At 47.6% G+C, this 16,387-nt stretch overlaps 2 protein-coding genes across 2 annotated transcripts in view; one reads left to right on the forward strand and one right to left on the reverse strand.

Moving 5' to 3' along the window:
- WNT5B (Wnt family member 5B) overlaps nucleotides 1–16,387 on the forward strand; it is a 149,621-nt gene that overhangs the window by 87,757 nt on the left and 45,477 nt on the right. The gene's annotated exons all lie outside the window — the stretch shown is intronic.
- On the reverse strand, nucleotides 1,534–4,251 carry FBXL14 (F-box and leucine rich repeat protein 14). The gene has a single exon (XM_069762953.1). It carries the CDS (start codon nucleotides 3,980–3,982, stop codon nucleotides 2,780–2,782), a length of 1,203 nt encoding a protein of 400 aa, XP_069619054.1. The 5' UTR covers nucleotides 3,983–4,251; the 3' UTR covers nucleotides 1,534–2,779.

Genomic DNA, 16,387 nt, shown 5'->3' on the forward strand with positions numbered 1-16,387 from the left:
AAGTGATGAAGGTGTTTAACTTGGGTAGGGTGGGTAAATGCAGCTAAGTGTTCAGTCTGTCACCCACACTGGCACCCTGAGGGGTTTATATTTACAGTGGCAATGAGCACCCACAGGAGATATACACACTTGCACCTATACCCAGTGGCAGTGTATATATCTCCTCAGGTTGCCCAGTACAAGTGTGCATGTATATACACACACAAAGGGTGCCCGTTGCCAGTGTGTGTATGCACACACACACACACCCACCCACCCAGAGTATGGGTACTGTGAGGGTGTACAGGCACTGGGTACGGGCATCCTGAGGGCGTACACGGACTGGGTATGGGCAACTGGATCCCAACAAATTTGTTTTATTCCGGTTGTTCCAGTAATCAAAGCCAGGCACTTGTGGTAAGACAATTACTATCAAATGTCCACTTATGTATCCTGCCAACCTCAATCCAATCATAATAAACAACATCCCATATCATTCTAAGGGACTAAGAGACGCAAACAATGAAAACTATTTATTCAAAACAGTTTAAAATTATATAAAAAGTGAGTAACCAAAGGAAATTTATCAAACAGGTAATGAGGCTAGGAGAGTGCGGCAGATGAAATAACAAACCCCTGTTATAAAGGGACCTTGTAAAGTCACACACCGTCATAAATACTGTCTGTAATAAAGTGCATCGTGCTTATACAAGACAATACTGTATGGAAATATGACCATGATCTGCATCCAAATCCAGGTATAAAGTGCATAGTGGGTGTATATACCCCCAACTGAGGAAACGGCCGAGGTGTGCCAGAGGCCAGGAGAGATTCCTATGTAGGTAAATGTGATTTACATGTTGCGCTATATACCTGGATTTTGATACAGATCATGGTCATATTACAGTATTGTCTTATATACGCACGATGCACTTTATTACAGACAGTAAATAACGGTGTGTGCCTTTATAAAAGTCCTTTTAGAACATAGGGGGTTTGTTATTTTATCTGCCTGTTTGGTTACTTTTTATATAATTTTACAATGTTTAGTTGTAGTTTTGTTTGCCTATGCCTCTTTGTCCCTTAGAATAATATGGGATGTTGTTATACTTGTGGAAAGACGCAGTTGTGTCCCCGTGGCACATTACCCGCCCATGTGAATACCCCCAATCCATGGTAACAGTATTTACAGCACCAACTCCTCCGCCGTCCGTGGCCACATCCAGACGCGGTATTCGCTCGCAGGTCTGCACGTGACCACGGCCGCAGCAAAGATGATTATTTACATTGTTCCCCTTCCTGTTAGGGGGTCTAGAACAAGCAATTCTCCCTGAATATTCGGGGGTTCTTGCTGCAGCCCTTTCTAGTCTCCAACCTGTGGTTGTTCAGCTGCTGCAGTACTACAGCTCCCAGCATGCTCTGCCTGACGTAAGGTACCAGAGTGTGCTGGGAGTTGTAGTTTACAACTCTAGAGAGACCACATCATCCTACATCCCCCACCATAACCCCCAGCTTTCTCTGCCCCCTCACTGGAATAACACGCCAGCAGCCGAGTTTCTCAAAAACATACATCATATTTCCTCTTTTATTATATAAATATCCGTTTTTCCTTTTAACTGTAAGAATATAAAGCGTTTCTCGGAGGATCTTTATACAAATTCACAGACAGTACAATGAAATTCGGCACGTTTTCTAGGTGAGATCCAACTGTGGAGATGTTCAGGGAGCGGGGGGGGGAATACAAAATACCAATAAAGTCCACGTCAGCAACTATTTTGCAAAAAAAAAAAAAAAAAAAGTCTAAAATGGAGCCGAATGTGCTCTGCAGAAACGAGGACAGAACGTTCCCCTGATCCGAGAACGGATTCTGCCCCTGCGGTAGAAAAGCAAAAGGTGGGGGCGGCTGATGTTTGCATATATAATTTGACGATCGTCAGCAGTCGGCGCTCGGCTTTTCACGTCTGTCAGCAGCAAAGAGTTAAGAAAAAGGCGAAAGATCTGCACTTCAGTTCCACAACTCAAAAACGTGATTAAAAAAAATTAAGGAAAATCCCACCCAACCCCTACAGGACGGGGCTCCTATCTAATCCCTCCTACTTTAGCAATGGACTGGCAGGAAGGGGCTTAAATTAGTGGGCCAGCCTCATCGCCCCGTGGGGCACATAATTTCTTGAAATATCACAACAAACGTCCAATCTTTCCAGTTTAGGAACAAACGCAAAACAAAAGGGCCCAAATAAAATCACCATTTTTAGGACGTGAAAATGAAAAACGAGGTAGCCGACCGTAAGGAACCCATGATCGGGGGGAGGGAGGACCTCTCGTCTCCAGGAATGTGTCGGATAAACGTTTCTTTACAAAATATAGAAAATAAAAAAAATGCAGAAATGTTAGGGGGGGTGCAGCTCCCGTTAACCCTTCGTAATGCTGGAGCAGGGAGAGGCGACTAGCTATCGGCATGGGTTAGCCACTTTTCTGCGGGGTGAAGCTGCGGCAGGAATTTTGAGCATCTTTGCCGCAATTTCACCTAGACTTGTGAGCCCCTTTGTACGTGAAGGTCACAGGCGGTCCGCTTGTAGGCACACACCCTACAGAGACCGCAGGGGTGGGCCGAGAACTTCAGGGGCGGGCCGAGAACCTCAGGGGCGGGGTGACCCATGCCACACACCAGTAGGCCCCTGTCCTGTAGACTTCTCTGGTGACATCCTGATGCCACACGTGGCCCCATTCCCCTCCCGGCTCGTGTGGCCCCAGCAGGCAGTATGACAGTCCGGGAAGTCTCTCGGGGGCACGCCGGCCCTCACCTGACCTTCTCGCTCTCGGTCATCTGCCACAGCCCCAGGTTGAGCACTTTGAGGCAAGGCAGCTGCGTGATCCGCTCCAGTCCCCTCTTGGTGATGCGGGTGCACCCGTACAGGTCGATGCCGGTCAGCTGGCTCAGGTGCTCGGCGATGAGCTCCAGCCCCTTGTCGGTGATGCGGACGCACTGGCCGATGTTCAGGGTCCGCAGGCTGTGCATCTGCCGCACCATCCGGTTGATGCCGTCGTCGCTGATGTGGCAGGAGCAGAGCGACAGGGACTTGAGTCCGTACAGGCCCTGGGCGATGTAGGCCAGGCTCTGGTCGCCCACCTTGTCGCAGAAGGAGACGTCCAGGCCGCAGAGGCGCAGGCTGCCCATGGCCAGGTGCATGATGCCCGTGTCGCTGATGTTGTCGCAGCTGCGCAGGTTCAGGCTCCGCAGACCGCCCATGTGGGACAGGTGCAGCAGCCCCGCGTCAGAGATGCCCCCGCAGAAGCTGAGGTTGAGCACGCGGAGCCCCTGCAGCCCCCGGGCGATGTGCTTGAGCGCCAGGTCGGTGAGCTTCTGGCAGTCCTGCAGGGTGAGCTGCTCCAGGCCCAGGCAGCCCTCGGCGGCGCTGCGGGTCATCCCGGCCAGGTGGCCGATGCCCACGTCCGAGACGTGGCGGCAGCTGCGCAGGTTGAGGCTCTTGAGGCCGTGCAGCCCCCAGGCGATGAGCAGCAGGCCGGTGTTGGTGATGTTGGAGCAGCCCCCCAGCTCCAGCCCCTCCAGCCGCTTCAGGTACTGCGCGATGCGGCCCAGGCTGCTGTCCGTGATCTGCTTGCACAGGCTCAGGTTGAGCGCCCGCAGGGACGGGATCTCCTGCACGAAGGCGTGGCCCAGGCCGTTGTCCGTCAGGTTGTAGCAGCCGCTCAGGTTCAGGCTCTCGATGTCGGGCAGGCCCTGGATGACGTAGCTGAGGGAGCGGCGCAGGCTCAGGATCTGCACCCGCCGGATGCCGCGGGCCTGCAGGCTGGGGAACAGCGACGGGTTGGCGCGGCGGAGGTGCAGCTTGGCCTCGGTGCCCCGCCACACCGACTTGTGGTAGGCCGCGTCCCGCCAGGCCCCGCACACCTGCGCCGCTCGGCCCTTGTCGCGGACGTCCAGGTAGCCGAAGATCATGGCCAGCAGCTCCGGGAACAGGCAGGAGATGTGGCTCTCCATCCCGGCATCCCCCTGACTAGGCCGCGGCCTGGCGAGCGCCGTGCTGCCCGAGGCCGCCAGGAGGGAGCGCGCCTCTTCTCGCTCTCGGTCTCTGCTCAGCCCGGCCCCGCTCTCCGGGGGCCCGGCATCCTGCGGCGGCGGCGGCTGCTGCTGCTTCGCCTCTCGGCTCCGCTCTTCTCTCACCGTCCGCGGACACAGACAGCCGCCGGCCGGAGCCCTGACTGGACCGTTAATGGGTGACGTGCGCGCTGCCGGCGTCTGACGTGCGCGGCTCCGCCCTGGGCATGCGCAGCGCCCCGAAAAGACGACAAAAACAGGAGAGGGGGTTGTGGGCGGGGTCGGCACTGGGCATGCGCGATCGAGTGCGCGCTGCCGACACCGAGAGGGAGGCGTGGTTGGGGGCGGGGTCACCCGCGGCTGCTCCTTTGTCTCGGGCGCAGGAGACCTGTTACCATGGTGACCGGCCCCTCCTGCCCGCGGTTTCCGCTCTGGTTAACTCCTTCGTGGCGATGGTGACAGCATGAAAGTTACTTCTGCTCCTCTCCGTCTTATCTCCGTGTGACCCTGCACTAATACCGCGCACAGTGACGTCACAGTACAGGGAAATATAGTGACGTCACAGTACAGGGAAATATAGTGACGTCACAGTACAGAGATAACACAGTGACGTCACAGTACAGGTATAATACCGCACACAGTGATGTCACAGTACAGGGAAATATAGTGACGTCACAGTACAGAGATAACACAGTGACGTCACAGTACAGGGATAATACTGCGCACAGTGACGTCACAGTACAGGGATAATACCGCACACAGTGACGTCACAGTACAGGGATAATACAGCACACAGTGACGTCACAGTACAGGGATAATACCGCACACAGTGATGTCACAGTACAGGGAAATATAGTGACGTCACAGTACAGAGATAACACAGTGACGTCACAGTACAGGGATAATACTGCGCACAGTGACGTCACAGTACAGGGATAATACTGCACACAGTGACGTCACAGTACAGGGATAACACACACAGTGATGTCACAGTACAGGGATAACACACACAGTGATGTCACAGTACAGGGATAATGCACACAGTGATGTCACAGTACAGAGATAATACACACAGTGATGTCACAGTACAGGGAAATATAGTGACGTCACAGTACAGAGATAACACAGTGACGTCACAGTACAGGGATAATACCGCACACAGTGATGTCACAGTACAGGGATAATACACACAGTGATGTCACAGTACAGGGAAATATAGTGACGTCACAGTACAGAGATAACACAGTGACGTCACAGTACAGGGATAATACCGCACACAGTGATGTCACAGTACAGGGAAATATAGTGACGTCACAGTACAGAGATAACACAGTGACGTCACAGTACAGGGATAATACCGCACACAGTGATGTCACAGTACAGGGAAATATAGTGACGTCACAGTACAGAGATAACACAGTGACGTCACAGTACAGGGATAATACTGCGCACAGTGACGTCACAGTACAGGTATAATACTGCGCACAGTGACGTCACAGTACAGGTATAATACCGCACACAGTGACGTCACAGTACAGGGATAATACAGCACACAGTGACGTCACAGTACAGGGATAATACCGCACACAGTGACGTCACAGTACAGGGATAACACACACAGTGATGTCACAGTACAGGGATAACACACACAGTGATGTCACAGTACAGGGATAATGCACACAGTGATGTCACAGTACAGAGATAATACACACAGTGATGTCACAGTACAGGGATAATACACACAGTGATGTCACAGTACAGGGAAATATAGTGACGTCACAGTACAGAGATAACACAGTGACGTCACAGTACAGGTATAATACCACACACAGTGACGTCACAGTACAGGGATAATATAGTGACGTCACAGTACAGGTATAATACCGCACACAGTGACGTCACAGTACAGGGATAATACACATAGTGATGTCACAGTACAGGGAAAATGCACACAGTGATGTCACAGTACAGGGATAATACCGCACACAGTGATGTCACAGTACATAGATAATACCGCACACAGTGATGTCACAGTACAGGGATAATACACACAGTGATGTCACAGTACAGGGATAATACACACAGTGACGTCACAGTACAGGGATAATACACACAGTGACGTCACAGTACAGGGATAATACCGCACACAGTGATGTCACAGTACAGGGAAATATAGTGACGTCACAGTACAGAGATAACACAGTGATGTCACAGTACAGGTATAATACCGCACACAGTGATGTCACAGTACAGGGATAATACCGCACACAGTGATGTCACAGTACAGGGATAATACCGCACACAGTGACGTCACAGTACATAGATAATACCGCACACAGTGACATCACAGTATATAGATAATACCGCACACAGTGATGTCACAGTACATAGATAATACCGCACACAGTGACATCACAGTATATAGATAATACCGCACACAGTGATGTCACAGTACATAGATAATACCGCACACAGTGATGTCACAGTACAGGGATAATACACACAGTGATGTCACAGTACAGGGATAATACACACAGTGACGTCACAGTACAGGGATAATACCGCACACAGTGACGTCACAGTACAGGGATAATACACACAGTGACGTCACAGTACAGGGATAATACCGCACACAGTGATGTCACAGTATAGGGAAATATAGTGACGTCACAGTACAGAGATAACACAGTGATGTCACAGTACAGGTATAATACCGCACACAGTGACGTCACAGTACAGGGATAATACACACAGTGACGTCACAGTACAGGGATAATACCGCAAACAGTGATGTCACAGTACAGGGAAATATAGTGACGTCACAGTACAGAGATAACACAGTGACGTCACAGTACAGGGATAATACACACAGTGACGTCACAGTACAGGTATAATACCGCACACAGTGACGTCACAGTACAGGGATAATACTGCACACAGTGATGTCACAGTACAGGGAAATATAGTGACGTCACAGTACAGAGATAACACAGTGATGTCACAGTACAGGTATAATACCGCACACAGTGACGTCACAGTACAAGGATAATACTGCACACAGTGACGTCACAGTACAAGGATAATACTGCACACAGTGATGTCACAGTACAGGGATAATACTGCACACAGTGACGTCACAGTACAGGGATAATACCGCACACAGTGATGTCACAGTACAGGGAAATATAGTGACGTCACAGTACAGAGATAACACAGTGATGTCACAGTACAGGGATAATACCGCACACAGTGACGTCACAGTACAGGGATAATACCGCACACAGTGACGTCACAGTACAGGGATAATACACACAGTGACGTCACAGTACAGGGATAATACCGCACACAGTGATGTCACAGTACAGGGAAATATAGTGACGTCACAGTACAGAGATAACACAGTGACGTCACAGTACAGGTATAATACCGCACACAGTGACGTCACAGTACAGGGATAATATTGCACACAGTGATGTCACAGTACAGGGAAATATAGTGACGTCACAGTACAGAGATAACACAGTGATGTCACAGTACAGGGATAATACCGCACACAGTGACGTCACAGTACAGGGATAATACACATAGTGATGTCACAGTACAGGGAAAATGCACACAGTGATGTCACAGTACATGGATAATACACATAGTGATGTCACAGTACAGGGAAAATACACATAGTGATGTCACAGTACAGGGAAAATGCACACAGTGATGTCACAGTACAGGGATAATACCGCACACAGTGACGTCACAGTACAGGGAAAATACACATAGTGATGTCACAGTACAGGGAAAATGCACACAGTGATGTCACAGTACAGGGATAATACACATAGTGATGTCACAGTACAGGGATGATACACATAGTGATGTCACAGTACAGGGAAAATGCACACAGTGATGTCACAGTACAGGGATAATACACACAGTGACGTCACAGTACAGAGATAACACAGTGATGTCAGTACAGGGATAATGCCGCACACAGTGACGTCACAGTACAGGGATCATACCGCACACAGTGACGTCACAGTACAGGGATAATACTGCACACAGCGACGTCACAGTACAGAGATAACACAGTGATGTCACAGTACAGGGATAATGCCGCACACAGTGACGTCACAGTACAGGGATAATACCGCACACAGTGACGTCACAGTACAGGGATAATACCGCACACAGTGACACCACAGTACAGGGAAAATACACACAGTGATGTCACAGTACAGGGAAAATACACACAGTGATGTCACAGTACAGGGCTAATACTGCACACAGTGATGTCACAGTACAGGGAAAATGCACACAGTGATGTCACAGTACAGGGAAAATGCACACAGTGATGTCACAGTACAGGGAAAATGCACACAGTGATGTCACAGTAAAGGGAAAATGCACACAGTGATGTCACAGTACAGGGATAATACTGCACACAGTGATGTCACAGTACAGGGATAATACTGCACACAGTGACGTCACAGTACAGGGATAAAGCCGCACACAGTGACGTCACAGTACAGGGATAATACTGCACACAGCGACGTCACAGTACAGAGATAACACAGTGATGTCACAGTACAGGGAAAATACACACAGTGATGTCACAGTACAGGGATAATGCCGCACACAGTGACGTCACAGTACAGGGATAATACCGCACACAGTGACGTCACAGTACAGGGATAATACTGCACACAGTGACGTCACAGTACAGGGATAATACTGCACACAGTGACGTCACAGTACAGGGAAAATGCACACAGTGATGTCACAGTACAGGGATAATACTGCACATAGTGATATCACAGAACAGGAATAATACACAGTGATGTCACAGTACAGGGATAATACCGCACACAGTGACGTCACAGTACAGGGAAAATACACACAGTGATGTCACAGTACAGGAATAATACTGCACACAGTGATGTCACAGTACAGAAATAATACCGCACACAGTGACGTCACAGTACAGGGATAATACCGCACACAGTGACATCACAGTACAGAGATAATACTACACATAGTGATATCACAGTACATGAATAATACACAGTGACGTCACAGTACAGGGATAATGCACACAGTGATGTCACAGTACAGGTATAATACCGCACACAGTGATGTCACAGTACAGGGATAATGCACACAGTGATGTCACAGTACAGGTATAATACCGCACACAGTGATGTCACAGTACAGGTATAATACTGCACACAGTGATGTCACAGTACAGGGATAATACTGCACACAGTGATGTCACAGTACAGGGATAATGCACACAGTGATGTCACAGTACAGGTATAATACCGCACACAGTGATGTCACAGTGCAGGTATAATACCGCACACAGTGATGTCACAGTACAGGTATAATACCGCACACAGTGATGTCACAGTACAGGTATAATACCGCACACAGTGATGTCACAGTACAGGGATAATACCGCACACAGTGATGTCACAGTACAGGGATAATACTGCACACAGTGATGTCACAGTACAGGGATAATACCGCACACAGTAACATCATAGTACATAGATAATACCGCACACAGTGATGTCACAGTACATAGATAATACCGCACACAGTGACATCACAGTATATAGATAATACCGCACACAGTGATGTCACAGTACATAGATAATACCGCACACAGTGATGTCACAGTACAGGGATAATACACACAGTGATGTCACAGTACAGGGATAATACTGCACACAGTGACGTCACAGTACAGGGATAATACTGCACACAGTGATGTCACAGTACAGGGATAATGCCGCACACAGTGACGTCACAGTACAGGGATAATACTGCACACAGCGATGTCACAGTACAGAGATAACACAGTGATGTCACAGTACAGGGAAAATACCGCACAGTGACATCACAGTACAGAGATAATACTGCACACAGTGATGTCACAATACAGGTATAATACTGCACACAGTGATGTCACAATACAGGTATAATACTGCACACAGTGATGTCACAGTACTGGGATAATGCACACAGTGATGTCACAGTACAGGGATAATATCGCACACAGTGACGTCACAGTACAGAGATAATACCGCACATAGTGACGTCACAGTACAGGGATAATACTGTGCACAGTGACGTCACAGTACAGGGATAATACTGCACACAGTGATGTCACAATACAGGTATAATACTGCACACAGTGATGTCACAGTACTAGGATAATGCACACAGTGATGTCACAGTACAGGGATAATACCGCACACAGTGACATCACAGTACAGAGATAATACCGCACACAGTGACGTCACAGTACAGGTATAATACTGCACACAGTGACGTCACAGTACAGGTATAATACCGCACACAGTAACGTCACAGTACAGGTATAATACTGCACACAGTGATGTCACAATACAAGGATAATGCTGCACACAGTGATGTCACAGTACATGGATAATACTATACACAGTGACGTCACAGTACAGGTATAATACTGCGCACAGTGACGTCACAGTACATAGATAATACCGCACACAGTGATGTCACAGTACATAGATAATACCGCACACAGTGACGTCACAGTATATAGATAATACCGCACACAGTGACGTCACAGTACATAGATAATACCGCACACAGTGATGTCACAGTACAGGGATAATACACACTGATGTCACAGTACAGGGAAAATACACACAGTGATGTCACAGTACAGGGAAAATGCACACAGTGATGTCACAGTACAGGGAAAATGCACACAGTGATGTCACAGTAAAGGGAAAATGCACACAGTGATGTCACAGTACAGGGATAATACTGCACACAGTGATGTCACAGTACAGGGATAATACTGCACACAGTGACGTCACAGTAAAGGGATAATGCCGCACACAGTGACGTCACAGTACAGGGATAATACTGCACACAGCGACGTCACAGTACAGAGATAACACAGTGATGTCACAGTACAGGGAAAATACACACAGTGATGTCACAGTACAGGGATAATGCCGCACACAGTGACGTCACAGTACAGGGATAATACCGCACACAGTGACGTCACAGTACAGGGATAATACTGCACACAGTGACGTCACAGTACAGGGATAATACTGCACACAGTGACATCACAGTACAGAGATAATACCGCACACAGTGACGTCACAGTACAGGGATAATACCGCACACAGTGACGTCACAGTACAGAGATAATACTGCACATAGTGATATCACAGTACAGGAATAATACACAGTGACGTCACAGTACATGGATAATACTGCACACAGTGATGTCACAGTACAGGGATAATACTGTGCATAGTGACGTCACAGTACAGGGATAATACTGCACACAGTGATGTCACAATACAGGTATACTGCACACAGTGATGTCACAGTACTTGGATAATGCACACAGTGATGTCACAGTACAGGGATAATACCGCACACAGTGACGTCACAGTACAGAGATAATACTGCACATAGTGACGTCACAGTACAGGGATAATACTGTGCACAGTGACGTCACAGTACAGGGGTAATACCGCACACAGTGACGTCACAGTACAGAGATAATACCGCACACAGAGACGTCACAGTACAGGTATAATACTGCACCCAGTGACGTCACAGTACAGGTATAATACTGCACACAGTGTTGTCACAGTACAGGGATAATACTGCACACAGTATTGTCACAGTACAGGTATATCATTGCACACAGTTACGTCACAGTACAGAGATAATACCGCAAACAGTGACGTCACAGTACAGGTATAATACTGCACACAGTGATGTCACAATACAAGGATAATACTGCACACAGTGATGTCACAGTACAGGGATAATACTACACACAGTGACGTCACAGTACAGGGATAATACTATACACAGTGACGTCACAGTACAGGTATAATACTGCGCACAGTGACGTCAAAGTACAGGGATAATACAGACAGTGATGTTACAGTACAGGGATAATACTGCACACAGTGACATCACAGTACAGGGATAATAATGCGCACAGTGACGTCACAGTACAGGGATAATACACACAGTGATGTTACAGTACAGGGATAATACTCCACACAGTGACATCACAGTACAGGTATAATACTGCGCACGGTGATGTCACAGTACAGGAATAATGCACACAGTGATGTCACAGTACAGGGATAATGCACACAGTGATGTCACAGTACAGGGATAATGCACACAGTGACGTCACAGTACAGGGATACTACACACAGTGATGTCACAGTACAGGGATAATACACACAGTGATGTCACAGTACATGGATAATTCACACAGTGATGTCACAGTACAGGGATAACACACACAGTGATGTCACAGTACAGGGATAACACACACAGTGATGTCACGGTACAGGGATAATGCACACAGTGATGTCACAGTACAGAGATAATACACACAGTGATGTCACAGTACAGGGATAATGCACACAGTGATGTCACAGTACAGAGATAATACACACAGTGATGTCACAGTACAGGGATAATACACACAGTGATGTCACAGTACAGGGATAATGCACACAGTGATGTCACAGTACAGAGATAATACACACAGTGATGTCACAGTACATGGATAATTCACACAGTGATGTCACAGTACAGGGATAATGCACACAGTGATGTCACAGTACAGGGATAACACACACAGTGATGTCACAGTACAGGGATAATGTGTGCAGTGATGTCACAGTATAGACATAATATACACAGTGATGTCACGGTACAGGGATAATGCACACAGTGATGTCACAGTACAGAGATAATACACACAGTGATGTCACAGTACATGGATAAGTCACACAGTGATGTCACAGTACAGAGATAATACACACAGTGATGTCACAGTACATGGATAATTCACACAGTGATGTCACAGTACAGGGATAACACACAGTGATGTCACAGTACAGGGATAACACACACAGTGATGTCACAGTACAGGGATAATACACACAGTGATGTCACGGTACAGGGATATTGCACACAGTGATGTCACAGTACAGATATAATACACACAGTGATGTCACAGTACAGGGATAATGCACACAGTGATGTCACAGTACAGAGATAATACACACGGTGATGTCACAGTACAGGGATAATGCATACAGTGATGTCACAGTACAGGGATAATACACACAGTGATGTCACAGTACAGAGATAATATACCCAGTGATGTCACAGTACATGGATAATGCACACAGTGATGTCACAGTACAGGGATAATGCATACAGTGATGTCACAGTACAGGGATAATACACACAGTGATGTCACAGTACAGAGATAATATACCCAGTGATGTCACAGTACATGGATAATGCACACAGTGATGTCACAGTACAGAGATAATACACACAGTGATGTCACAGTACAGGGATAATGCACACAGTGATGTCACAGTACAGGGATAACACACACAGTGATGTCACAGTACAGAGAATACACACAGTGATGTCACAGTACAGGGATAATGCACACAGTGATGTCACAGTACAGGGATAATACACACAGTGATGTCACAGTACAGAGATAATGCACACAGTGATGTCACAGTACAGGGATAATGCACACAGTGATGTCACAGTACAGGGATAATACACACAGTGATGTCACAGTAACATAGTAACATAGTAACATAGTTAGTAAGGCCGAAAAAAGACATTTGTCCATCCAGTTCAGCCTATATTCCATCATAATAAATCCCCAGATCTACGTCCTTCTACAGAACCTAATAATTGTATGATACAATATTGTTCTGCTCCAGGAAGACATCCAGGCCTCTCTTGAACCCCTCGACTGAGTTCGCCATCACCACCTCCTCAGGCAAGCAATTCCAGATTCTCACTGCCCTAACAGTAAAGAATCCTCTTCTATGTTGGTGGAAAAACCTTCTCTCCTCCAGACGCAAAGAATGCCCCCTTGTGCCCGTCACCTTCCTTGGTGTAAACAGATCCTCAGCGAGATATTTGTATTGTCCCCTTATATACTTATACATGGTTATGAGATCGCCCCTCAGTCGTCTTTTTTCTAGACTAAATAATCCTAATTTCGCTAATCTATCTGGGTATTGTAGTTCTCCCATCCCCTTTATTAATTTTGTTGCCCTCCTTTGTACTCTCTCTAGTTCCATTATATCCTTCCTGAGCACCGGTGCCCAAAACTGGACACAGTACTCCATGTGCGGTCTAACTAGGGATTTGTACAGAGGCAGTATAATGCTCTCATCATGTGTATCCAGACCTCTTTTAATGCACCCCATGATCCTGTTTGCCTTGGCAGCTGCTGCCTGGCACTGGCTGCTCCAGGTAAGTTTATCATTAAAGGGAACCTGTCACCTGAATTTGGCGGGACTGGTTTTGGGTCATATGGGTGTGGTTTTCGGGTGTTTGATTCACCCTTTCCTTACCCGCTGGCTGCATGCTGGCTGCAATATTGGATTGAAGTTCATTCTCTGTCCTCCATAGTACACGCCTGCACAAGGCAAGATTGCTTTGCGCAGGCGTGTACTATGGAGGACAGAGAATGAACTTCAATCCAATATTGCAGCCAGCATGCAGCCAACGGGTAAGGAAAGGGTGAATCAAACACCCGAAAACTCCGCCCATATGACCCAAAACCAGTCCCGCCAAATTCAGGTGACAGAGTCCCTTTAACTAGGATCCCCAAGTCCTTCTCCCTGTCAGATTTACCCAGTGGTTTCCCGTTCAGTGTGTAATGTCACAGTACAGCTGGGGTGCAGTTCCTTCCATCCGCCAGTTGGGGCCCCTCTGTACTAGCTGAATAATATGACCAATGCTCTGTGACTCAGCCAAAGACTGTCAGTCAGAGCTGGAATTGTGAACTCGGATCAGGAGAGAAACTCAATCAGATTCCATTAATCGCGTTTTGGAAAGAAAAGTCACTTTACCCATTACCAAAGCGCATCAGAATTTGGAAAGTGGCGGCTGCTGCGCAGGAGATTAATCCTGATAGCACAAGGCATGGGTTGTGTCAACTGCTGTTATTCCACACGTCACCTCCTCCATCCGGCAGGATCACTGCTCAAATACTGGGACTGGGTGAAACTAAAAGACCCAGCATGCCCAGTTGTGATGGGCACTGCTGTGGGCGCAGCATGCTGGCCTGGACTAATAGTGTGAGAAAAGGCGCCAGGTTGAATAGTGAGACACAGTCGGGGGCCGTCGCCGTTGGGGGACACAATCCCTGACACCCAGAGAGGGATCCAACTGAGTCTCCTCCAAAGTCATCGCATAGAGGAGAAACATAACGACAAAAGCAGATAAAACAGACACAAATAAAACAAGTAGAAAGCAGATGGTGCAAGCGGGCATCCACCCGAGGGCCCTGTGCAATTATTTCACCGCTTTCCTTGCACCACCCTGGCTTGTCCCCGTCATCCCGCACGCTCTGTTGGATGAGTTTCCAAAATAGACCACAAAAATAATCTAACATTGTATGAGAAAGGGCAGCATGGCGGCACCGGTGATGTCATCCAAAAATGAGGCAGAACGTTTACATCCCACCTGCCCTTGTCAGACAACACAAGACACGCACCACATCTGCCCGCCAGGTGAGCGCAGAGGTGCAGGTACAGGGGGCGGCCGTGGGCAAACAGACACAAATCATCATGACAGGCTGGCACAGAGTCAGGAGCAGAAGCCCAAATACCCCCCAACTCCAAAAGAAGTCTGGGTAAGCCGGGTGCCGACAGTCATGTCCATTACGGTACCCATAGAAGTGAATTGCAGGAGCCAAGCATGTGCCAGCGTCCCATCCACCCTTCTACACCCTTATGGCATATCCGTACCAATATGTTACAAATATTCCAAATATGACAATCCCTTTAAGGTTCTTGTCCTGGATTTTGTCAGTCAGGGAGGTTTGACACATGCCAAGTGTGACTTTTTTCAATATGAGTCCAGGACTTCACTGTGAGTTATATTTTGAGATGCTGGTTAGATAAACTAGGTACCGCAAAGGGGATAGACACAAGGCCTTATCTCTGTCTGGATGCCATTTCATCTTATGACATCATCTGTGGGCAGCAGTCCTTGTGCTGGATAAGGACATGAACCAGAGCAATGAGCAGCTGCAGTGCATCATTGATATGGCACCCTTAGGCTTCTATACATGTGCAGCGTCACCGGGGTGCCCATTGCGGTGCCCCATTTTGTATTGATTTCTAGTTAAGTATTTTTTTAAAACTTTGTTTTTATTGGATTCAAACTAGTAAAGTATATTAGTCTGCAAGCATCGTTGCCAGTCATATGGTCTAATAGCGGTGTCCAACCTGTGACTTTCCAGTTGTTGCAAAACTA

Source organism: Ranitomeya imitator, chromosome 4 (genome assembly GCF_032444005.1).
Source record: "Ranitomeya imitator isolate aRanImi1 chromosome 4, aRanImi1.pri, whole genome shotgun sequence".
NCBI lineage: Eukaryota > Metazoa > Chordata > Amphibia > Anura > Dendrobatidae > Ranitomeya > Ranitomeya imitator.

Excerpts from the sequence above, each read along its gene's own strand:
- FBXL14 (XM_069762953.1), bottom strand. The coding sequence starts at position 3,982 with ATGGAGAGCCACATCTCCTGCCTGTTCCCGGAGCTGCTGGCCATGATC.